The 25,970-nt window shown below is 42.2% G+C and overlaps 1 protein-coding gene across 2 annotated transcripts in view; it reads left to right on the top strand.

Annotated features, from left to right (window-relative positions):
* LOC133026862 (cadherin-7-like) overlaps positions 1-8,429 on the top strand; it is an 85,232-nt gene extending 76,803 nt beyond the window's left edge. For both annotated transcript variants that reach the window (XM_061093844.1, XM_061093845.1), the window contains one exon: positions 7,915-8,429. In XM_061093844.1, coding sequence (XP_060949827.1) covers positions 7,915-8,429 — 515 coding nt within the window. The remainder of the gene's footprint in view (positions 1-7,914) is intronic.
* The last annotated feature ends 17,541 nt before the right edge of the window (positions 8,430-25,970 follow it).

The raw sequence follows: 25,970 nt of genomic DNA, 5'->3' as shown, positions 1-25,970 counted from the left end.
ATGACCTCAGTGTCCACGTCACAACTTCTGATATTTGTTTTTGTCAAGGTGTGAAGCTCTGAGTCATGAGTGTCCTTTTGTAGAAGGACATTGATGACGCAGTTTTTACAACATGGATTTTATTTGTGCAGCTTTAGTCCCTGTTCCTTTCAGATATGACCATTATTTCACATTTTTACTGTGGTTATATATATATAACCACATATAACTGAGGATATGTTTACAACGTTTGGGATCAAGGTGTTGTTAAAGTATTTAAATCTACAAACGTCTGCAAAAAGTATAAAACTCATATGCATAAAAGTTCAAAAGTCAGTAAATCATCTGCAGAATGTGCTTAAAGTAAAACTTCTCAGTATGCACGTCCTCACATCTCAATTAACACCGAAACGATTAAAATGAAATGGCCTCAGCTCATTAATTACCATCACTACAGTGCACATATAGGTAGATGACAGCAGCATATTAAAGCAGAAAAGCTGCAGCTGAGCAATAACACAGGCTGCTAATGGCTCCTGATGTTTCCAGCCTCACAGACACAGACAGAGCAGAGACTCCGGCTGTCGAAGGACGTATTAGCACAAACGGCAAATATTTATCTCGGTGAAGTGAAGCGGTGATCCGCAGGAGCTCGGTGACGAGTAAAACCTTTTGGGGAGAGTCACTGCAGTGACAACAGAGCAGAAGCACTAAACTCTTAAACTGAAATGTGTGTTTGTGGCCGAGCCAATTAGCCGTAACGGCTAATATGATAAACGACAAGCGAACCGAGGCGGTGAAAACAGGGAAGTAACTGCAGAAAGTACAACACAAATATCAACAACAACATCAGCAGTGTTTTATTTGGGAAAGTAAGTTGGTTTTGCAGCAGCAGTGTGACAGTAGCACATCAGGCGAGTGAGACTGACATCCACAGCTTTAATAAAACTATTTATTATAAAAGGTGAGTTGGAAACAAGTAGAACATTTCACTGGTTAAAAGTAAATCTGTTTTGTTTCGGATGTTAAACTTCAGTGTCTGAGGCCCAAAGTGTATATTTATATTTTTCGGCGGGTTAAAGAAAAGCCTTAAAATTTGATCTGTTATCGCAAACTTTTGTATTTTGCTTCCATACTTTTCCTATTCATCACCTTCTAAACTCCCCATATTAACTCTATTTAAACAAGTTAAAATGTTAAATGATGCATCAGAAACATTAACCGTGTTTTGCATTAAGTGCTGATTTAACTTTTAATACTTTCAGTTTATGCCGCTGCTGCTGCTGACACTTTTTTTACTTCCTTACTTAAGTAGGATGTAAACACAGAACTTTTACCCTGACTATTTTTTATGAACAGACGTATCTCAAGCTTTGAGTTTAGTGGCATCCATTGCTTTTGTTGCTGTTGTTTATTTCATGGCTGCAGAGAGGAGGTACAACCCTCTGCAGTTCAGATTTAAGTTCAGATCTAAATGGAACGGATTCAAATCTTCAACCCAACAGAACAAAAGCCTGTTCACCTCCGTGTCTCACGGCCCATTCAGCCTCTGCTCAGGCGGCCGAGCGTCTGAGAGAAGCTTTCCTGAACCAGGCCTGCATCTCGAGGTCATCCACGGGTCAAACCTGGGGGGGGGGGGATTTGACCTGGGTCAGCTCGGTCTGAAACGCAGTAGAAGTAAAGTAAAAAGCCTCTGAAATGCTGCCAACGCGCTCAATTAATAACAGTCCTCAATCTGGCTCCTGGGGGGGGGGTATTGGTTGTATTTTTATTGTGTGCAGCTGCTGGATTGTAAAAGTCATTCTGTGTTTAGTTTTTTTATTTCTCAAAAAAAAAGAACTGGTTCACCCATTGACTGTAAACAAAAGCATCTCCACTTCCTCTCATTGTTCATTCATCTGTTATCCAGTCAGTCCAAGTTGAGGTTTCACCCATTTTATATCCAATGACTAATTAAAAAGCTTCACATGTATTTTGGCTTTTTAGTTTGGTCCGTGTCCCGTCCACTAACATGGAGGAGGCTGGGTTTATGATCTATACTGCAGCCAGCCACCACTCTTCACTCTTATTAGGAGCTCTCATGTCCTTCATCTTTCTTTTCGATTTTGTCTTTTGCAAACTACTCACAGTTTATCTTTAAGTCTCCTGCAACTTTTTTAAAAGAGAAAAATAACCTTCTGTTGCCAATTATGAGTGTGTGTCATTCATGTGACTGTCATCCTGCATTCCTGAGGAAAACATTACGGAGGAAAACAGAGTGCAGAGCGGTGAAGTGCAGTTCTATTGAGAGAAGCCAGAGCCTGAAGACAGCCTGACTCACTGATGAGGTTATGGGTTTTAGGTTGTTTTCTTTTCTCTTCTCGGGGAGCAAAGTTTATTTTATTAACTTCATGATAACATTTCATGGAGGTCATGGTATGGATGCACCGGGGAGGAATTACGGGCTTTCAAGGATGGACTCCCGTTTCTAGCGTCACGCCACACGTTAAGATGTGAGGAAAGACGCTTGTCCCATCGGGTCCTAGTTTAACACCCGGGCGATCTTCATTGAGGAGGATCTGAGCAACACGTACAATAACAGAGAGGTCTTCTTTGATGGGGTCAAACTTTGCTTCTTCCTCTGCTCCCCTTGAAGTTTGCCTTCCCTTTCATTTGCGACAGAGTCCACTTTTGGTGATAAATGAAACTTCAAAAGACCAACAGGGGCAAATCCGTGGCCGCGGGAACCCTGAACCCGCCTCCGCTAATGAAAGCTGGCTCTCTTCTGCTCGGAACAGCCTCAGGCCACGGGCTTAGAACTAATGGCCTCCAGTTTAATATACCTCCACGGTGCCTTGTCTGCCTGTTTGTGTCCTCATCTGTCCCCATCACTCTGCTTCGCTCGATTGGATCAGCCTCTTCTTTCCTCTGCTCCTTCTTTTGTGCATAATCTCCCTCTCTCTCCCTCCTCTTGTATTAACAGCCCGTGTGCGACCGCTCGGCCTGTTCCCTTTATTCTGATCTGCTGTGATGGTCTTCCATCAGGACCCCTTTCAATCCATGGGTAGCAATTGAGGCTGTGATAGCGTGTGATTGTATTGTTCTGGATGAGACGCGAGCCAGAGTACGACCCGCGCTGCGTCTCGCTGCCGGCTACTCAGGTGCTGTCAGTCTCAGATATGCCCCCCCACCACACACCCCCTCACACACACACACACACACACTCACACACACTTTCCCTCACTCCATCAATCTCCCTCATCAGGTGAGAGGAGCACACACTCCCACCGGCGGCACTGATTCCAGCGATCTGTCATGTTGCTCATGGAGAACTCTTCAGAGTGCCACTCCTCCACTTGTCTTAGTATTCATCAGCAGCGTCTGAGACCTTCAGTCCCCGCGGCTGGAGACACTCTCCACCTGCCTGCCGTCCAGAACCCCGGCGAGCCGCGCATGTTAGCGTTGGCTCCGACATGCTCATAAGCTAAGTGGTCATTAATCACCAGTTGATATTTTTAGATTTAATTACAGAGCGTGTCCTCTACTCCAGAAAACGCCTGCGCACAAGTGACTTTTTTTTTTTTTCCCCTTCTCCTCAAATGTCATTTAAAAACCTGATGCAGTCACTTTTGGATGATGCATCACAAACACCGAGATGATCGTCATCTTGTTAAAATCCACCGGCTCTTTCCCCCAGAGCAGGTTAGATATCGCTCAATTCTCCCGGGGGCCAATTAGGACATTACGTATCCCTCCAACATCTCCAGACAGTTATTTCTGCCTGAGCACTGCTCATCAGACTCATTCTATAAATCACCTCCTCCATTCATCTGTCTCCTATTTTACTGTCTGTCTCCTGCGTTAGCCCGCTGTCTGTGTCTCTATTTATGTGTCTCTACTCAGACAGCAGACGATTTCCCTCCTCAGATCTGACTGTCTCGCTGTGAAGCTGCAATCGGCAGCATCAGGTTTGCGTGTCGAGCGCCGTGTGTTGAATCATCAGCCGGTTGATGCGCTAAAAATACAGAAAGAGAAGAAAAGGGAAATCGGCCTTTTTGTTTTTTTTAAACTGCACGAGTCAATTAAGAGTAAATTTGTCTCGGTAATGACAATCAGGGGAAAAGAGACCTATTGTAAAGCAATCGGGAGAAAACTGCAGGAATGTTGATTAGACAGTAAACAGGGACATAGAGTAGACAAACACACAGTTAACGCTGCGACAGACAACATCAGCAGCAACAAACGACAACACCATAACAGCCATTTTAGTCAGGAAGCAAACATACAGCTGCTCTGATGAGGAACACAATGTTGGCAGCAGCATGCAGGTTTCTGATTGTTTCCATGTCCTTCATTTGGCTGCACTTTGTCCTCCACACACCAGGGTGATATCCGTCATGTTGTGGAGGAGGCCTCTTCATTTATCTACGACATTTCTCTGTCTCTCTCTCTCTCTCTCTCTCTCTCTCCCTCCACCCTCCTTCCAGTCTCCAAGATCGGAAGTTTAGTCGTTGCACTCTGGGGTCTTTGTTTCTGGCTCGTGTTACAGTAACAGGTGCAAACAATCCAAAAACTCCAGGGTTGAAAAAGAAAAGCAAAGTGTCGCCTGCTGAGCAGACAGCACCTCGCACATAAAGGCTACTGGCTCCCGCCCGCCGAAAATCTGCCAATTATAGGAATCAATTAGAAAAACAAAAGCGGTGCAGAGCTCGTTTCAGTCATAAACATAAATAATAACTATGCCAATGTTTCACTTTGTATAAAATGGACCACAAGGGACATTTATTTAGAAATCAGCTAGTTGCACTACGCAGCCAATTCGATTCAAAGGTAAAAATCATTAAACAGTGCAAAAAGAATATCTCAACTTTATAAAGACAAATTTCCGATATAAATAATGTAAGGAAAACACATCCAGGTTAGACGTGTTCACAACAACAGGAAAATGTCTGCGACTTTCAGGTGAGGGGTGGAGTCTGGACATGACGGACACATTTTACTGGAATGCGTCGTCTTTTAGTTGGCGTCTTCTTCCGCGTCTTTCTGGAAAATGTCTGGAGCTCAGTGCAGGTCTGAAATCAGCTTTAGAGAATAGAGAGACTTTATTAAACAGGTGGAGTTGGTGACATAATGTAAAAAGTGAAAATGGGTGCACATAATATCCTTAATCCTGACTGATGCATGAAAGCACACAACACCAACGTGTTTCCTGGAGAGAAATACCCAAATCTCACAAAACCAAAAAGAAAATAACCAAAGTCGTTGAAAATTTGGAAGAAAATTGTGTTTTTGTAGAACCGGCTATCGCTCAAACCAACAGATTTCAACATTTTTTTTTTTTAAAGCTTTTCAACACAATCTCTCTCAGAGGAATTAGTATTCACAAAATAAAACTTCCTCCCATGTCCCACGGCGCCACAGCAGCTGATTAAGACTTCGCTTAGAACCGGCACAGTGGCACAAAGACATAGGAGGTGTGTGGGTGAATAATCAGTCCCAGTCACCAGAATCATACAGCGCACGGACAAATGCTCCTAATTAGAAAGTGCATTCGCCGATGCATGCTGGGAAGGAAAGGGCAGCACAGAAACGTGGCCTCGTTCACAATTTAATTGTGGAGTTTGGGGGGGGGGGGGTGGGGTCATTTAAACAAATCAATTACAGCAAAAAGCCTTCGTAGCAACAACCCGATCTTCTGCTCGTCTGTTTTTCATCTCGCGTACATGATCAGGAAGTGAGTAATGCAGAGCGGGACCCCCGTTGTATCGCTGCTGTGTGTTTGCTAAACTGCCGGGGCTGGAAATCATTTCTAACAGGACCCTCGGCACCTGGCACGGAGCAACCATTTGTATGCTCGGCCATCCACCTGCTCATCTCGGCCGGACGTGATTGGATGTTGGCCCGTTTCCAGGCTGTCACGCATCGCGGCTGCCTTCGAGGCATTAAACCCTAAAGAGCTTTGCTGGAAAGCACCGAGAATATTCTGTTTCACTGTGTCACTTTGTAATTCACTTTGTAGGAGCCTCGCTGAATCGAGAGAAAAAAGAATTTAGACGGAGTTCAGTTTCCAGAATCATAGGAAACAATCTTCCGCAGAAATATTTGTTGCTCCGTGTGGAGGAGATGGATCTTGTCAGGGTCATTAGGGCCCGAGCACCAAACAGTAGGAGACAGTGGGAGGCCTTTTGAAATTGTAAGGATTTTTATTTTATTTAACATGCTGAAATTCTTACCAAAGTTTGCAGAAAATTTGAAATCGGTGAAAATTTACTTCTTCTGGAGTCATTTTAAATGGCTGTGGCAAAATGGCTCAACAGCGCCCCCTGGAATGCGTTCACATTGACGAATCTTCACAAAAATCAATACATCATAAAGTGATTGATTATAGTGATTTTATGACTGTGGTTGATGTTTGTACTGTTCTTAAGATGTAAGCTGCAAACTTTTTAAATTGAAGTTCAGAAATGCATTCTTCTGCAGTCATAACAAAAATAAAGGTCAAAGGCAAGATAAGTGCCAAATCAAAATCATAGACACGCCTTTGATCTTGGCTGTGTTATAGCCTTAAACTTACTGTATATATATATATATATATTATCATACATATGAGGAGAAGGATCAGTCATTGCAGAAAAAGCTGAGCCGTCAGGCACTAATAGATCGACATTATGCAGAAATATTTGCTACTAATTTCAGGGTTTAACGTGCTCGGGCTTCTGATGATGATTGTTTTGATAGAGGATCTAAAAGTTTCTTATGATGCCATGAAGGAATTGTCCATGAGGAACAGAAAGAATGAATGGAATAACACACTTCCAATGACAAATTGTCTTGCTGACAATGCAAAACTTAAGAGAATCATTGACTACATGCTGGCAATTATTTTCATATTTGCCGGCTTTTTGATCGGTCTAACTTATATCGATGAAAAAAATTGTGAGCGGCAGAACCGTGTGAAACTCTCCTCCCATCCAACTCCTCCATTTGCTCCCTTATTAGAGAGCGTGAGTGGTGTTTGAATTCGGTTCCCGTGCCTCCTCCTCCGCCGCCTGCAGTAGCTCAACGGCACGACGGGAAAAAGAAATATGGGCCCACGGAACGATATTTCACTGGCACCAGCTTGACATTGATGGATAGAGGATCATTAGACATTTGCCAGTTTGCTTGGGCGTAGAGTTATTTTCAGCAATAATATATGGGAGAGGAGGGCGTCTGCTCAGATCTCCGAGGGCCACGGATTCCAGGCTGGTGGAGTCTGGAAGCTGAATGAAGATGGTGGAAGCCAGAGAGGGGCCACATAGATTACATTGGAAGTTTAGTTTAGTAAACTCCGACCGCATTCGCAAAGCATCGTCACTGGATTCCCAGAGCAGTGGTTTCCCAGCCATGCTCCACAGCTACATGGACTCCAGGATTCCATCATCCACAAATAATCTCAACAGTTAATCCACAACTTTTCTGCAAACTGTTTCTTACTGTTTCTTACTATACAATAACATTCTCTGTGTGTTTTTGATGACTTTTGACTACAGAATGACTCTTCTATACTTTAACTCTTTCAACTGTAAATGTTGTCGCTAATTATTTCATCATTAAACTTTGATTTATGTCTTTTTCACTATATATCGATTCTTCATTCATTCCATTACTCAATTTCTATTTCAACTTTTTATACTTTGCCAAATTTACTCCGTTTAATCCGTTACTTTTTACGAACCTTTAACTTTTTCACCAATTACTTAACTGTTAATCCGTCTTTTTCACTTTTTTAACTTCATTACTTTCGTCCTTTAAACCTTTGGTTCAAAAACCATTTAAACTATTAAATCAAGCCCCTGTGCTCATCACTGTTCGTAGCACAGGTATCACCTGTTGGGAATCGCTGTCATGACGCATTTGGCTCCTTATAAAGCCACGGTCTGGGATATTGACTCCGGTCTCCCCCTTTCTCCGCAGTCATGGTTCTGCTCATCGTGACGATGCGCCGGAGGAAGAAGGAGCCGCTGATCCTGGAGGAGGAGCGGGACATCAGGGAGAACATTGTCCGCTACGACGACGAGGGCGGCGGCGAGGAGGACACGGAGGCCTTCGACATGGTCACCCTGCGCAACCTCAACGTCATCAGAGACCCCACGGTGCGCAGAGACGTCACGCCGGACACGCCCACCTTCTTCCATTACTCATCGGCCTCTCGCCCGTCCTATAAATGCCTGCCAGACAATGTGGTGTTCCGAGAGTTTATCTGGGAGCGGCTCAAGGATGCTGACGTGGACCCGTCGGCCCCCCCGTACGACTCGCTGCAGACATACGCGTTTGAAGGCAGCGGCTCGGTAGCGGAGTCACTGAGCTCACTGGAGTCGCTAAGTACAGACTCAGACCAGAACTATGACTATCTCAGCAACTGGGGGCCGCGCTTCAAGAAGCTGGCCGACCTGTACGGCACCGGCGACGGCACCAGTGTCTTCTCATAGCCCCGAAATGTCTCTCTTGACATTCAAATAAGAGTAATTTATCGTCGGAGAAAATATTTGTCTGCCTTAGCGCGCCGGAGGGAAAGATTCAAAGACAAAACAGAGAGAGAGAGAGAGAGAGAGACTGAGAGGTCAACACTTCAAAGGTTTTTGGTTTGTTTACCTCCCTCTACGGACTTTGAGAAGCGTGCCATGGTGCGGTTTGACACAGACTTCAAAAGTGGAAACGTTGTGTGCAAAGAGACATTCAAGGTTTCAGGTTTTGGGCTGGGGTCCAACCACTGACTGCAGAATGCATACATGTTGGAGTATTTATATGAGGAGGAGGCAGCGGTCCTGTCATCCCAGCGATGGGCACGGGGCCCAGCTCTCTGGCTTTGATGCATTCCTTTGCTATCTTTGTGCTTAAAAAAAGTAAGAAAAACATAGAAGTTTCTCATGAAATGTCCCGGGCGACTCGTCACGAGTCACTTGACTGTTCATTACGATATTTCACAATGATTTCTATGTTTTTTTTTTACTTCTGTTTTGGTGGGGCAGGGTGTCGAGGGGCTGTTTTCACTCACATTACTCACGGACTCAGTCACACCTCTGTATGAAAAGTGCAACATAAAGTATAAACCAGTAGTAGATGTGCTAACGAAGTGATGTGAAGACAGACGTTGTGCAAATAATAAAAAGAAGGAGACTCTTTGTGGGATGGATGTCTCCGCCGGGTGAAACAGGAAAGCGTATGATTTCTCTTATTCTCCTAACAATACATTTTGCAGTTATTGCAATGTAGTGTTTGTCTAGAGTCTGTTTTTTCTTCTTCCTATTGCCAATGTATGATTTTTCTGCTTTTGTAGGAGGTGGGGTGGGTGGGGGGTAGGGACTTGGGGCGGGGGGGGTTGTCATGCTTGATTGCGAAATTCATGCCGCCTTGACTCTAGAAAAAAAAAAAAAAAAAGCATTGTTTCTGTCCTCACCCGGGTGAAGTCGCAGTTTGTAAGTAAATTCAATTTTGCTTCTGTAGTTTGCAGAGTCCAACATATATTGTCATTCAGAAATGAAACCGATAATGTTCACCGGCGGCGAGGGGACACACTGTATGATAATCATGTTGTGCCATTTCCTTTCCCGGCTTAAATGAATTCTGTTGAAAATTGGGTGTGGACATGTGCAACCGATATGTGTTATTATTTATTTTGAAGAGGCAGAAATGTGCAAATGATGTTTTTATCCTTTTCCTGAAAATAAAAATTGACATTCAGTTCCTTGAGAGACGGAAGGCATTTCTTTTCAGTCCCGGCCCGAACACGGGGAGAGAGGTAAGTAAATAAAGAGGTTATTTCTGACCATATACTACAAGCAGCCTCTGACAGTAATGATGGATGGTTTCACAACGCGCTGCTTTGTTCTCGACTCGAGGAACTCAAGGAACCAGTGAGGGGGTTGGAATGGGGAGGAGGAGTAGAGAAAAATCATTTTCTCTTTTTTTTTCATATTTCTTTTTGATGAGGCTTTTGTAGTTGAAAGGCCTGATGGAGACAAAGCGCTGACGCTCCGCAGAGGCATGTGTGATGACTTTGAGGCTCAGCATCAGCCGTCTGAGGACGTTTCCACAGTTTATCCAGTTCTGCACTCTAACAGCCCATAGGTGTGATCGCGTGTTGTGGTGATGACTTCAGGCAACACGTCAAAACACAAACATTCACTTTCAAATCACATTTTAAATTTATATTTGTTTCACCAGGAAATTCTGTTGATAAAATATCTTATTTTGACTTACAAACAACAAAGTATCTATTAGAATGTTGATTAAGAAATTGGCAGAATCCGTCTTACAATCAAACCAGGTGTGATTTAAGTGTATATGCATATTTAAACTCTTACTTTAAACTCGTACATAAGGTTACATACAGTGTTGGGGAGTAACGGAATACATGTAACGGCGTTACGTATTTAGAATACAAATTATGAGTAACTGTATTCCGTTACAGTTACAAATTAAATAGATGGTATTCAGAATACAGTTACATTGTTGAAATCAGTGGATTACATGACGGTACTTCTCGAGTTTATTCACTCTCTCGTAAATCCACCGGCGGCAAAGCCCCCAGGAAGCAGCTGGAGACCAGGGCTGCCGTAAGAGCGCACCTTCCCCCGGCGGCGTGAAGAAGCCTCACCGCTACCGGCTCGGGGCCGGGACCGAAGCTCTGAGAGACTTCCGTCGCTACCAGAAATCTACGGAGCTGCTGATCCGCAAGCTGCCCTTCCAGCGCCTGGTGAGAGAAGACCGACCTGCGCTTCCAGAGCTCCGCTGTCATGGCTCTGCAGGAGGCCAGCGAGGCACGCCGGGTTCACACCGGACGCTGAAGCGCCGGGCAGCGCTAATAATATCACCCGTTGACCCAGTAGTATAAAAGCATATAGTCACTTGTTGCTCCAACATTAACTGCAACAGCGTCCCAATTTAATGTCATCTATCTGCAAGAACTTCTCCGCTGTTTGCTCCGTTCAATGTCGGGTGTCGAGGGTAAATTACGTATTCTCCGCCCCCCTCTCTTTTTATCTTTATGACTGCTTGTGTGTCTGTAGTGGATGGGCAGAGGGGGGCATTTAATAATGTGATCGGTAAAATTGGTAAAATTAAAACTCCAGGACAACAGAAGGGGAATACAAACTATGGGATGCATACTTTATCATTTATATCATATAAAATGTCATCAATATCGTTTAAAATGATTTTTCAGTGTGTTTCCTGGAGCGATACGCTCGCGTCAAGCGCAAAAAAAAATAGACTCGACGCCGAAACGATCGCTGCACGGCGCGAGGCAGCCTTGGCGCAGGGGGGGGGGGGGGGGGGGGGTCCTTCAGCCTCCGGTGGGGCCGGCACAGAGATGGGAGAGGATGGGAGCCGGACATCCAGCTGGCCCGCCGCATCGGCGGAGAGAGAGTTTAAACTGCTGCTGCTCCACTGACTATAACAACGCCGCAATCATACACTTGCATTACAAACCGGAAGTATTCCAAGTATTCAGAATACGTTACTTAGATTAGTTAATGTAATGGAATACGTTACAGATTACATTTTTGGGCATGTATTCTGTATTCTGTAACGGAATACGTTTTGAAAGTATCCTTCCCAACACTGGTTACATATTGATGACTATTGAATTAGGTATTTCTTTATTTCTTTAAATCTCCTTATAATTAATATTTGATTAGTGTTACAATACCGTTAAAATGGCCTAAAAGTGAAAATTATAATAGGAAAATAAATTAAAAGTATACCATGTGTAATCTGAGTGTAGTTACAGATGTTTTCTGACCAGATTAAGAACACAACAACAAATGTTGAAATAGCCACAACTGAATTAAAAGGCTGATGATGCAACAATGAATCTTGTATTTTACAGTAAGTGTTAGTAGTAGTATTTGGTTCAGTTGAGCATATGACATAATACAAAATTTCTAAAAGCAATATATTTTATTCTGTGTCGATTTTTGAACATTGAATACTAAACTAAAGTTTTTAAAAATATCTACGTTCTATGACTTTTGCCAAAATGTTCTCTGTTGTTGTTTGACCGATTCTCTGTTTAATGAAAGAACCCGTACACAAGAAACAGAACAATATTTTTTGGGAGACGACTGTGATCTGTGTCAGTGACGGTTTGGTTTAAGTTTAGTTAAAAAGTAGACGACCTGCGTCTGCTGCTGTCGCTGCATTTCGACGGGAACTCAGAAACTCTCAGTGATGCAAGAGACTGCAAGGAACTTGTTATGCGTCTTTGCTTGGTAAATACGACGTCTCCTTACAGGTATTGACACAGTTTCCACAGCTTTGAACCTGGCAAAGACAAAACATCAGAGACCTTTTTATATGAGTGCGTAAGAAGTAACCAAGTTCATCGTGTGTTCTCATTAAGGGGCAGTTAACAAACATGGTGTCGTTTCTTAAAACTTAAGGGGTCAGCGTACGGGAAGAATCTTTTTACAACCACAACAAGACTTGTTTGAGCCGGATGGAGCAAGAAGGGGTCGTGGTGAATATCGGAAGATGAAAAAAGTGAAACCAGTCAAAGTTCAACAACCCTAAACCTAAACACAACCCAAACCCTAAAAAAACACAACCATAAACCTAAACATAACCCTAAAACACAACTCTAACAAACTTTAAGGTAAAACCCGCCAAATGCATAAATTCTGCATAAATGAAAACAAAAACAAATATGAAGAACACAAGCAACAACTAACAGGAACGTTTGTTATAGTGGCTAACGTTAGATATTGTGCTTATGATTCTACTCTGTAAATATTTATTTATGACTTATATCTGAGATTATTTGAGCTTCTTTTTATCCCGTAAGTAACAGTACTTTATTTAAATGCTTAGTTGTCTTCAACCAAAGCATCATCTCATTTCTTGTGGCGGCCACTCAGAACTCAGTCAAAGTTACAATCTTGTTTTAAAACTTACATCGGGTAGAAACCTATGATTTAAAATGAGAGCTACTGTAAAGTTTCAAAAGTGACATTGTCTCACTGAAAAACTTCTAAATCCCAAAAAGTTGTACCTCAAAGAGAATCCTCCTCGTTCTCCTCTGCAGAGGTTTCTGCAGAAGGAAGGCGAGTTAACCCAGGACGGGTTTTAGTGATGATATAGCAGGAGACACTTTGTAGATTAGAGATCATGAGATCTCCGTTATCTCAGGAGATGGAGACAGAGAGATGTGATGTAAGCTCCGGTGCCGATGGAGGCTGATACCTGCAGATGTTGATTTTGATTGACCAGCTATCAATCAAAATCAGCAGCGGGCTTCTTAAACGCCTGGCGCCCGGGGGAACCTAATAAGCAATCAGGGAATCCTCTGCTATCAGGGGCTCAATCTGGACCTGGGCTGATTATCCGTGTTGGCCTCGGCGCCTCGGCGAGGGAGAACCCCCGGGCGACTGCAGACACTTCACTCAATTCTTATCATAACCATGCATCATCAACAAATTGCCCTGACAAAGAGGTGGCCATGCTCCGAGAGTCTCGGCAAGATGATCAGGATCACGCTTCTCCTCAGATTGTCCTCTGGAACACGGCTGATAGAGTCTGACCTCGTGGCCGCTCGTTAGAGAATCGTTCTCTGCAGTCGCCTCTCGGCCGCACGTGGAACAAGCAGATGTCTGAGAGCGTTTATCATATAATTACTCTTCTCTAGTAAACTCCTCTTTTAATGTTTGTACTTTCATCACATTAACGGCATTTCTTCAAAGTGACGACATTTTACTGTAGTTTTCTAGATTAAATGATGACTTTGTTTGCATTATTTTCCAGAATATAATGAATCATATTAATGCAGTAAATCATGAGTAGAATTTACCATATATATTAAGGTAAAAAAAATTGGTTAAGGCAATCATGAACATTTAAAATATCGTCCTTGAAAAATGTAATTACCACAATAATCCAAAAAGGGTAAGAAAGGCAAATTATGAAAATTCATTATTAACAGACCTGTACATGAAACTAAATGTTAACATATTTTCCAAATGTCTCTACAATCTAGAGGTTTTTAATGATATTGCATGATAACCTGACTTACTTTGAATTGAAAACTTACAAATATCATTGGTCGATTCATGAATTAACCTCTGTAGTGACAGACGTTTCTGAAATGATGTTTTGATGATGAGAATGACTTCTTAGGTTTATATTTCAGTCAAGGTTTCAGACATCCACCTCAAGAGCAAGATGTTATTCGATCTCACTCTGTGGCTGAGAAATAAGTCGAGAATCTTGCTAAGCTCTGGGCCAGCTGGGGACTTAGTCCTTGCATATTTATGCATGTAGCAGGTGAATATTTATTTCTGCGATTAACCAGCATGGAACAAAACTCCAAAGAAAGCCTGTCTCCTTTTTCTTCTCGCAGAGAACAGAAAATAAGAAATAAATAATCCTCTGGTCGTCCGTCCCGGGGAGCCGGTTGGTGGCAGAGACACGGGGCCCCCCCGCTGCGGCAGCGGCTGGACGACTCCTCACTGGTCCTTTGAAAAAGAGAAAAGGAGGCAAAGGAAGATCAAAGGCCATCCCAGCGCCATGTTTTATTCTCTGTCTCTCTCAGTAGCGCTCACAGCCCCTCCGCCTTCAGCAAGAGAAATGTCAGACCTTAGGTTTGTGTACTCTATAGTTCCACCAAAATTAGACTGGTCCCAGACCTGGGCCATATGAATAATTCTCTTGAGAGGTGTGTGTGTGTGAGTGGGTGTGCAGCAACGGCTCGAGCGCCTGGGGAACCCGAGCATTGGGAAAGTAGGTCAAAGTGGTGCGATTAGGGTAATAGTGTGAAGAGGGGGAGAAATTTAGGGAAATAACTGGAAAATAACTCGAAATTGATCCGTCATTGAAGCGTCAATATCCAGACGAAGTGGGAAGGAGTTGTAAAAAGGGCGAGAGCACGAGAAATAAACGTGTAATTTGATCATCAGGTTAAGTGGAGGCTGTCGATCAGCTCGTCTCAGAAAGGTCGACAACAACAACCACAGGTTTTTACACAGCTTCATACGAGTTCATCTGCACATTGAAACAGCTTCACACCTCCCGTCGGTAAGCAGTCATTAAAGCAACACTGAGTTACTGTTCTGAGCAGCAGCAGCAGCGCCCTCTACTGCCATACGTGGGGATTGAATCTGTTGGGCTACGTGGACGAGCGATTAAGTGCTGGTTTCACTCTGGAGAATCTCCTGCTGTCTTCTCACATCACTCAGAAGTTATCCAGGGTTTTCAGTACGGGAATCTACTCAACAATTGACTCAGACATTTACGATCTCACGTGCAGACCCGCCGGAGAACGTAGGGAGATTAGCCGGAGTTCAATGCCTCTCACAGGAGATCGTACCTGTTCACCGAAGCTATGAGCATGAACATTTGAGGAATAGCATTGGAAATACAGAGAAAACATTCTCTCTATTGCAGGTCAGTGAACCATCAAAGGGATTTTGAAGCCGCTGTTTTAAAGTTTTACGTTACACAGTTTTGCTTGAAAGGGGCAGAGTGTAGCTGTTTATTTACCAGTCTAACGGAACGTTGCGAGTTTAGCATCAAAAGCCGTCTCCAGCTGTGGAAAGTAACGTCTTAGTTAACGTGTCTTCTCTTCGGCCGAGCCGCTCGCCCGGCAAGAAAACTACATCTCGCACCTTTAAATGATGCAGAGCTCGACTTCAGCTACACTGTTTCTCAGTCAAGTGATTACATTTTAGATTATAACGGAAAACCTAAAAAGACCCAATTCGTTTGGTTTTTCTGTTTTATTTTTCCTCTTCAACCCTTTTGAGAGAGATTGCGCTTTGAAAGAAGAAAGTAGGACCCTATTGCATCATCGGATTTATTTTGCTCTGGAAAGTTGAAAAAGAAAATATTTTTGCGAACAAAGTCTGGAAATGGAATCAGAAAGAGCAGAAACCACAGTTTTCCCTCACGTTGGGTCACACTCGACCACTCGGAGCATCACCACGATGATGAATTACAGTGATTAGAACATGATACAGTGAATCCCTCTCCACTGATGATTGGCAAAAACACGTCAGGGCAACATCGGCCTTAATGAGCCATAATCGACGCAGGCCTAATTAGCGGCGGTTTGTACTCTTATGTAGGTTTGTCATCATTAACCGAGCCTGGTGTGATGTAGCAGTGAATGTGTGGGTGGCATAAGTGTTTGTTGATCGTGTCGACATGGAAAATAGTTACATGCAACAACGGGCCGGGAAGAGGGGGGGGGTTCTGAGGACCTACATGTGCCACCAGGAGGGGCCTCGGGGCTAATTAGCTCTCGAAAGACTCCGGAAACTGTAAAAACAAAAAAGAAAACATGCATATTCGAATAAACAAGATTTACTGTAGGTGTTGGGAGTTTTTCTTTTTTGTAAGTGAATCATACATTTAAATGAGGATGACTAATAAATCATCTATAAATGGGAGTGTTACAACCCATCAGCAGAGGTCGAGCAGCACTTCTGTGCATTTTTAAATCTTTAAAATTTCAACCCCTTTCCGCGGACGATTCATTTCTGATCTCGGTGTTTGTCTGACGTAATTAATGAAAATATTCATCGATCATTTCTTCTGACATCCGCCCATTTGCATATTTTTGCATGAAGCAAACTGCGCAAACAGCCGAGTCTGCTGCTTAATAATTCACCGGCTGTTTTCCTTCGCCATTGTCATTTCAAGGTGTGAGCATGCCCGGGTTTATTTTTCTAATAAAACCGAATGGCACAATGAGAGGATGGAATTATCCTGGTTGTATTTAATTGAGTTTGACCGGGTCCCTGCTCAGTGTCGGTCTAATCTCCCCACAGCACTGTAGTCTCTCTCCCGGGGAGACAGGGGAGCCCGATAAACTTTGAAGCTTGCGCTGAGAACCTGCTCGCTGCACCCTCTGCATTATTCATGACGCGGGGACTAGAGCATCTTCAAATGGCCTGTCATTTCCTTTTACCCTCCATCACAATGGCCATATGCTGCACACACTAGAGGAAGGAATGGGTGGAAAAGCAATCTGCAGCTAAGCCTGGCCAAACAGGAACACGTACATGCTAACAGATACAGGTAAAACCACACAGGGGGATACTGTACGTACAAGTGGGAAAAGCTGTTGCGGCGTATTTCAATCTTGTGCCATTCACAACTCACCTCCTCCCACGGCCTCCACTCCACACGGCGTCTGCTGCTATAGCAAACACGCCTGCATCGGTGGCGGAGAAGTTACCGAAAGGACAAACAAAGGGAGCAATCAAAAAGTTTGCGGCCATATTTTTGAAAGACGCGTGCGGGTTCTGTGGCATTTTTCGGAGATAATTGTTCTCACAGGAAAGGGAAAGATGTTAATCTCTGGCAGTGAGGTGCAGTTAATGTTTTTTTTCTTCTCTCCCTCCGCTGCTAAACAAAGTGCGGAGGCGTAGTCATTGTTCAAGTAGGAGCTGCATGGTCTTCAGTTCCTTGATTCTTCGCTCAGATCCCTGACATTTTGTCAGCCACCCCTGAGTCCTTCCCCCGCCACTGTTCCACATGTTGTTTGTATTTACAGAGTTTGTTTGCGTGACAAAACCGCACAAGGCCCCACGTCCCTCGGAGGTAATTGGGATTGCCGTCATTTGGCCTCCCTAATGTCTGCCATTCAGCATTAACATATCATTAGCTCTTTCTGGGACCGTTCACTCAGAAAATTAGAGGCCTCCGAGGACCCCCCCCCCGCTCCGTCAGTACGGCAGAACCGGCTGACACCTTCCACCGTCGCTCTCAGGAGAGAGAGACGCAGAATGAAGATAAGGCGCAGCGGGTAAGTTGTTTCAGGTGGTTGTTGATGATGTTTAATTTGTAAAACTTTGTATTTCTGTCTTCAGTTGATGGATTGTGATTCACAGAGAACATAATTGACGTTCCTCTCGCTGACCTTCACCTTGAGGCAGAAAGATGCTGCTGACAGATGGCGGGAACGTGATCAAATTGCATATACACGATTCCCGAGGGCTGAAGTGGATTCTCCCAAAATACCACCGGCCTGAGAGTGATGTATTAAACGATACTGTAAAGACTCTGCCCTTGTTGAGAGCTGGAGATGAACTGCACTGCCTTGATACCTAATGACAAAACATCTGGACTGCTCCTGCTCGGTGATGGAACTGCTCCAACACTTAGTCTCAGTAAAACGCTTGTTGTGACACCTGCGATGGCGCCAAGTCAAACGAGCTTCCGTTGTTGTCTCACACACTAAAGAGGCGGCTGCTGTAAAGTCAAGCTTCAGGTAATTACAGGTTTAATTAAACCCTGAAAGAAGTGAAAACGTACATTGACACCAATAACTGTCTGGGAGGAAGATGGAGGATCAGGAGGTTCATGTAAATACAATCATGACATGTCGGTGTAGTTAAGTCAATTTCATCTTGTTTTCTCCTCTACATACAAATAAATTAAGAGCAGTGTTTGACATTGAATAAATGTGTTTACTCTTTGTAGAGAATATAAAAATGTCCATTGATATCAAATTTATACTTAAATATATACTTAAAGTACTGCAAACCTAGCATTGAATTGACAGGGAGATTGTAATTATAATATCCATATGCAGTTTTGTTGTTTTTTTTAATATTCCACTGCACAATCGTGATCTAAATGAATCATGAATTTTAATAAACATCATGCGAAACAAGATCTCTTTAATTTAAATGTCCTTAATGATGAAAGTATAGCAGTTAAGATAATCATCTGATTAACCTGTCAATCATCAGTTTATCAGTTATCAATAAAAAGTTCCAGACAGTAAATATACGGATTTGCTCTCATTATGTCACTGTTTTATATTTATATGAACCAATAACACAAATCCAAATAGACTAATTGGGGAATGGGAACCAAACAAACATAGAAATTCTGTTAGAGGTATAAAATTTGTGAAAGTTAATGAAATATCATACTAAATAATTAATATCTGTATTGGCCTGAGCTTTTAAAAAGGGCCCAGTAGGAGATTGCTTGACTTCCATTAAAGTTCTGTTCATTAATTGGCAAAATGTTGTACAAAGGAATATACAGTATATGGAAAATGTATTTAATTTCAAGGACGTTATATTTTCAGTGATTTCCATGAAATTGAATAATAATAATAATAATAATAATAATAATAATAATAATAATAATAATAATAATAATAATAATAATAATAATAATAATAACGGCTTGCATTTATATTGCGCCTTTCACTGCACCCAAGGACGCTTCATGTCTGTGAGAACAAAACAGAAGAGAAGAGAACTTGGTGGAAGGTGAGGTCAGAGAACAGAAAAGAACCAACTCCATTTTGGCATTAATCTGGAAAAAGAGGCGGATCCAGGACTTTGAGAAATTAACCAATGTCCCAGGGAATAATTCATGAATCTGTGTGAACAATAAGAAAAACCTGGCATATTTATTAAACTGTATAATCTAGCATGACTTGGTTGAATCCAAGGCGGCTGCTATTTGAGTTTAATACAACGTTTACTACATTGTATTAAAGCTGTTATCTTCATCACAATCGGAAGAAAATTCCAAGCTGCTTAAATCAATCAAATTATAAAACTCTCCTCAGCGTTGCCTCGTCGCCCGGCGGCTAAACAAAGCTGTGAGCGGGGGGGCTCGTTTGTGCTCCGGAGGGCCGAGTCAACACATGAGAGACAGTGGGTAAACATTTCCCGTGGACGGCCATTAGAAAGCCACAGTACACTGGTAAAAGGCTGTCTCCTCCCTGCTGGTATGTTTCAAATCCAGCAGACAGAAGGAAGCTCGTCCAATTCCCAGCATCCTGCAGGACACAGATCTGCATTTCCTCTGTGCTTTGATGAAACAGCAGCCAAGCTGTCCGCCTCCATTAACAGCCCCTCTGATTTTACACCGTGCCCTGACAACTCTCTCTCTCTCTCTGTGTGTGTCTGTGTGTGTGTGTGTGTAATAAATATCTTTGAGTGCATGTGTCTGTGATGTGTGTCTTGGGATGTGTATGTTTATGCTACTTTACAGCAAGGAGCTCGAGGTAAAGCTTCATGACCGGTCTGGGTTTATTTTTAGAAAGTATGTGCAGCTTTAAAATCTGTTTATGATGATAGCACTCACAGAAATATGATTTATATATAAAGCTGCAGTCACCTCAACATATTTATATTACAGGGTTGGAACCGGACTTTCCTCTTAAATCTGAGGCTGGTTTGTTTTCCTTTGTTTTTACTGTTTTTTTTTTGTAATCACAACATGTGTCACCTTCAAATACCAGTGTTGGGTTTTTCCAGGTTAGGATTCAGGTAAAAACCATAATTTGTCAATATTATATATATCACAGCAGAGTTTTTTTTTTATATAATTTTCATTCAATTTGCATGCACTGGGCCAAAGGGGTTATTATACCCATCACTTACCCCCTTCAAATGAATGATAATACACTGTAATTAGTCAATTTCCATGCTTTCAGGTACATCCATCCCAATTGCTTCCACTTATTTGAGAGTCTTTCTTTTTTTGCTGAATTCCGGAGAAAATCTGTCATTAAACAAGAACAAACTCACAGTGAGACGGCAGCGTTTTAGCCTGGGATTCCTGCGGCTGTTACAGAAAGAAGCTTAACTACCTGCAGCCCTGTGACAGCTGGATGCTCAGCACGCTGGTGTTTTTATTGTTGTGCGCCCTCACCTGCTAATGCATGTGTTATTAGACGGAGACAAGGACACTGGAGAGGAAAGCAGTCTTTCTCTGTGGTATTTTCTAGGTCACGTCCGTCTTACGCCATTTCAGTACAAACATGGCTGGTGGATTCAACGCTCAGACTTAAGCCGGGTTTATTCCGACTGTGTGGGATCTACGCAAAGACTACGCAGATGGCTACGTCACCGTGAGCTTGAATATTTGTGCCTGGTGCGTTTCTGTTAAGATGCCAGAGGAGGTTATGTGTACAACCATCAAACAAGGAGCAGTTGAGTTTGATGTGCTGGTCCTGCTCATGACCTGTAAATAAAGATGGACGATGCATCTTCTCCTCCTTCAACTATCCAGAAATGAAGCTCAAACACCCTGGATACTAGTGCCGCCATCTTGTGCCAAATGGCATCATGTCACAGTGCATGTGCTCAACTAATTGCAAGATAGTAGAAGGTGTAAAATCATGATGTCTCCCCACATTGTATGGCATCAAACAACTAATTACAAGAGTATTCAGAGTCTATAAATCTGCCAAGGCCCAACAATCCCATTTTTAAACCACATCTAAATTCAGTTAATACTGATTTTTATTTAGATTTATGCCAAATTGCAACATTCAAACTATCAGACTGGTCTTATTTGTTTTTCATCAAGACATATGTATTACTCTATTAGGAAACAATGTTGAATGCCCTATATGGAAGTGAAAAACTAAATTCCTGGATCCACACTTTGTTCCTGATCCACAACAAAACTTAATGGGTTCCTTCCGGACCCAGAACGTATCCTTCCAGCAAGTTTCATTCTAATCTGTCTCATAGTTTTTGCGTAATCTATTAACAAACCAACAAACAAAAACACAACTTCCTTGGCACAGGTACTGAAAACCAAACTTGATAGAAACCATCTTTGAGAAAAATGTAGTTGAGATGTACTTTTTAGTTTAGCCCCATGCACCATGAACACTAACATGGAGAAGGCACAACACAGAAAAATAAATCGGCCTTTCAGGGTCTGATTAATGCCACAAAGGCTCGTCACACTTATGCAGAGGCGGGATCCACGCAGCTTGAAGGGCAACCCCCCCCCGAAATATATTTAGTAAAAAGCAAATATCACTGCATGTTTTGGTTCCACCTCCGTGATGACGAGCACACACGGGATGGTTAACTGCGAGAAATTGGCCCGAAATTGTCCGGTGAGTTCAGACGTGCATGTAATGTGGCTCAAATCGCGTGCCCTTTCCAACCGGGGAACAAACCTCCTCAATGTCAACGCTCTCTCCCACATGTTGAGTGCTTAGTTTGCCATGCAGTACAAGGTCTCCAGGACTGTTTAGTATTCACCCACTTGAGTTTCCTAAAGGTTACCAAACCTAATTAGACATTTATGCAGGATCTTCAAAGGTCCCTCCGTTATTAATGATGTGCTACTTCTGAAGACTGCATCGATGGCTTTTTCTCCCCGACTCGGAGAGCACACTCCTCACAATATGCGCATACACAATGGAGACATGCAGACAACCAACATGCACGGGGAGGCCAATGACTGGCTGCTCGTGATTACTAAAGTTGCTTAGAGCACTACACTTGAATGTGGACACACAAACACACACACATTGTACAAAACGGTCCTACATGAGCCGACTGTAACACTCCACGTTTCTCCATTACAGTGAGTTTATTTCTAAACTTCATTCAAGAGCCTGGTGTTTCAGATTATGGCTCCGCCCACTTTCTAAAGAAGTCGCAGCTCAGTTGCATGTTTGTTTTTGCTCCTGGTTCAAACTGTTGGTCTGCTGTCGCTGCACAAACATCCTGAACTTAATTTCCTGGCTTCAACTGCGTGCTCAGGAACTGACCAATCAAATCATCTCTTTACTTCTTACGTGCAGCTCCAGCACAAATCAGCCAAGAAGCTTGAAATCTGTATTTTATGCAAATTGTGCGTTTTACATTTTTCAACTTTAATTAAAGTCGGACTCTTAGAAATGAAAGACCACACTCTTGAATTAAGATAAGAAAGAAAACATTGACAATCTTTAGCTCTTTAAAAAAACAGCTGATAAACGATGATGATTATTATGTGAGGCTGCAACTAACATTTGTTTTCATTATAGATCCACAGATAATATTTTCAGGTATTACAAACTATTTTTTTTAACTCTTCAAGGGGCTCGTTCACCTGAATGATTGACTTATATATTCTTTGACTAATAATTTTACGTTTATTAGTTTAGTTTCTTATTTATCATAAATCATTCTGTAGAGAAGGAGGACGATGGCAGATGATTGACAGATCTATTGGCGTGTTCATTTAATTTCCTAACTAAAAAGCAGTAGATTCCTCTTCCTCATTATGCATGAAGGTAAAATTAGAGAAAATGAATAATCAACGATCTCATGTACTTTTCTCAGATGAAAGTCAAAGTTTCTCAGTGTGAGATTTTAAAATGCTGCCTTCAGCCCAAAATAAGACCCCGGCCCATCATCTGCTCATCATTCAAACTACGTCATAAAAGAAGACTGAAAAATAAAAACTTCTCCAAAGTCGAGTGACTCCTCCAGCGCCTCCGTGCCCTCCACGTGATTATGGGTAAATGTAATTGACAAGACACTACAAATAAAATTCAATTTCCATTTATTATTTACATTTGGGCTTTAATCAATTATGAATGACAGCTAATTAGTGGAGTGCAGGGGCCATCGCTCTCCACAGTGTCAGAGTCGACTGGATGTACTGTACGTCACGGACTGTGGACATTGACAAAAAACCTCTCACCACTTACAGATTCAGGCGTCTTTTTTCCGAGGAGGCTTCACTAATCATTTGTGAAAGTGCACGTGGTGTGCGTGCACGAGCGTGCGGGTCTGTGTGTGTGTTTGTGTGTGAGTGGGTGTGCACGTGTTTGATAATAATAAGGCAAGTGAAAATGAAGAGGAGCTAAACTGTGTAAGTCATTTCTCATTTCCTTGCTTCAGTGCCTGTCAGAAGAAAGCCCTGCGTTCTGAATGATGGCTTCGACAACAAAAAGTGAACAACAAACCCTGTGGCTGTGAGCAGGGGAGGGAGGGGGAGAAAGGGAGAAAATAACGGAAACAAGCCAAGAAAGAAAAATAGACATTTTAAAATTCCACCAAACAAACCAAATCACAAAATCGATGCTGCTGAAAATGTCCTAAGACCAGGGGCGTCACCAGGTATTTCCTGGCCCAAAGACAAGGTGTCTCATCCAAACCTCTGCAGCTCATCCAGATCGATGCAGCTCGACAGGTCTTCAACCTCAGTTCGCTCACACCTCCTCCGCTCCTCCGCTCTCTTCACTGGTGGATCGGGACCAGTCTACATCCAGGACATGGTCTAACTTTACACCCCAGCCCGTCCACTCCGCTCTGCATCAGCCAATCGGCTTGAAGCTCCCTCACTGAGAGCTAAACACTAAACACTCAACAAAATGGTGGAACAAGCTTCCCATTGACATCAGGACAGCAGAAAGTCCACACATCTTCCACCGCAGACTGAAGACACATCTCCTCCACCTACACCTTTGGTTAAGAAGATGATGTCAAATAACCATCGTCAAATGAAATGTAGCACTTTGTAGTCCGTCTTTTTAACCCTCACGGTTGAATGCACTTATTGTGGGTCGCTCTGGATAGAAGCGTAAGCTAAATGAAATGTAATACTAATGTAAAGGTATATATATCTATATGTATATGTGTGATTGTGTCTGTAGATATCACCCCCCCCCCCTTTCACCACAAAATGAAATATAAAAGAGAAAAAGAAAATGCCTTTACAGTTGGCGCTGGTACAGTTTTGGAAGGACCTTTGAAGGGGCTGATTTAATGTGAGAGCATCAATCCTTTAGCAGCACGGGGCCTTGACAGCAAGTGAAAGTAATCTCTTCTTTATTAATGGGACTTTTCACTTTGGACCCGAGGCCTTTGGTATTCCATAATAGTAGTTTCATGCCACAGACCTAAGGAAAGAACAATATGAAATCAGATCAAGTGGATGTGTGATGAATGATAAGTGGAAAGTATTTCTTTCTATGCTCAGCGGTGCCTTTGAGAAGAAAAAGGGGAAAACAGAACGGATGAGATGTGGAAAGGTAATTTGATTTAATAAAAAAAAAAAAGTTTGCCATGTGTCAGGAAGAATGAGTCAAAACAAAGGAAAATACATTTTACACATTATACACATTTTATATCTGCAAAAAAATCTGTTAACCTCTTAATATAATAACAACTGGAATATTCGTGGAAAAATGGTCAAAGGTCAAACTTATAAATCAAATCTAATATTTTATAAACTATTTATATAAAGTTTAATATGACACAATATAGATCCAACCTCTGGGGAGCGAAAATTCATTTTTTGACCCCAATGAGTTCATTGGAGTAAAACTACATTTCAGGGATTTGGACAAATCCTGATGCTCTGGTGCTGGAACTATAGATTGACCTTCTACCCACAAACATTCGTAAACAAACTCAATATCTTTGTCGAAATATGATATAATATAAGAGTTCTACACCCACAGCCTGCCACTGAATTAAAGTCCAGGAAATATTGTTTTTTTTAAGATGCACTGACTCATATTTTATAATAACAAAGGATTTATGTGAAAGTTTTAAGTGTTGCAATATTGTTTTACCGTATTTACCAGAATTTTCATGAACTTTTTGATATTGAGTTTGTCTGTTAAAAACATATTAAACATAATTTTTTTATATAAATACTTAATTAAAACCTGAATGTGAAATGTTAGATTTATACAATTTTTTTTAATATAAATCTAGTTTGAAACAGTGTTAATGTTAAAATTAAGTCTAAATGTTAAATCGAAATATTCCACAATCAGCAAATCATTAGTTTAAATATTTTAGAGCATTTAGAATCTGGTGGTACTGCTAGATATTTTTCTCTTCTTGAAGTTGGTGGAAACCAAAACAGAGCAAAAAGGACACTAAATAATTAACTTACGCTATTCATTGTGTACAGCTTCACAAAAGGGACACTAAATACACATTTTCATTGTTAAATATCCCAAACGTTTCTAACTTTGGCAGAAAATATTGTGTTCACACATAATCCCGTCATTTCTAGTAAGAATCTGATTAAGAAACTTTGTTAACAAAGCTTTTGATTAATGGAAAAACCAGATGATGTGAGATCGGCCATCTTTGACAAACTGGCACCTCATCAACATCGGTTACTACTTTATATCCTGCACAACTCATTCCTTTGTGTGTTTAATTGGAGTGCAGGTATCATGGTGCTTGGCCACAAACATGTGCATCCCCCCAAATAAAAGACAAGCAGGAAATTAGAGAGGA

The sequence above is a fragment of the Limanda limanda genome, chromosome 20 (genome assembly GCF_963576545.1).
Source record: "Limanda limanda chromosome 20, fLimLim1.1, whole genome shotgun sequence".
Taxonomy (NCBI): domain Eukaryota; kingdom Metazoa; phylum Chordata; class Actinopteri; order Pleuronectiformes; family Pleuronectidae; genus Limanda; species Limanda limanda.
Note: the sequence above shows the minus strand (reverse complement) of the source record. Positions and strands in the feature narration are given on the sequence as shown.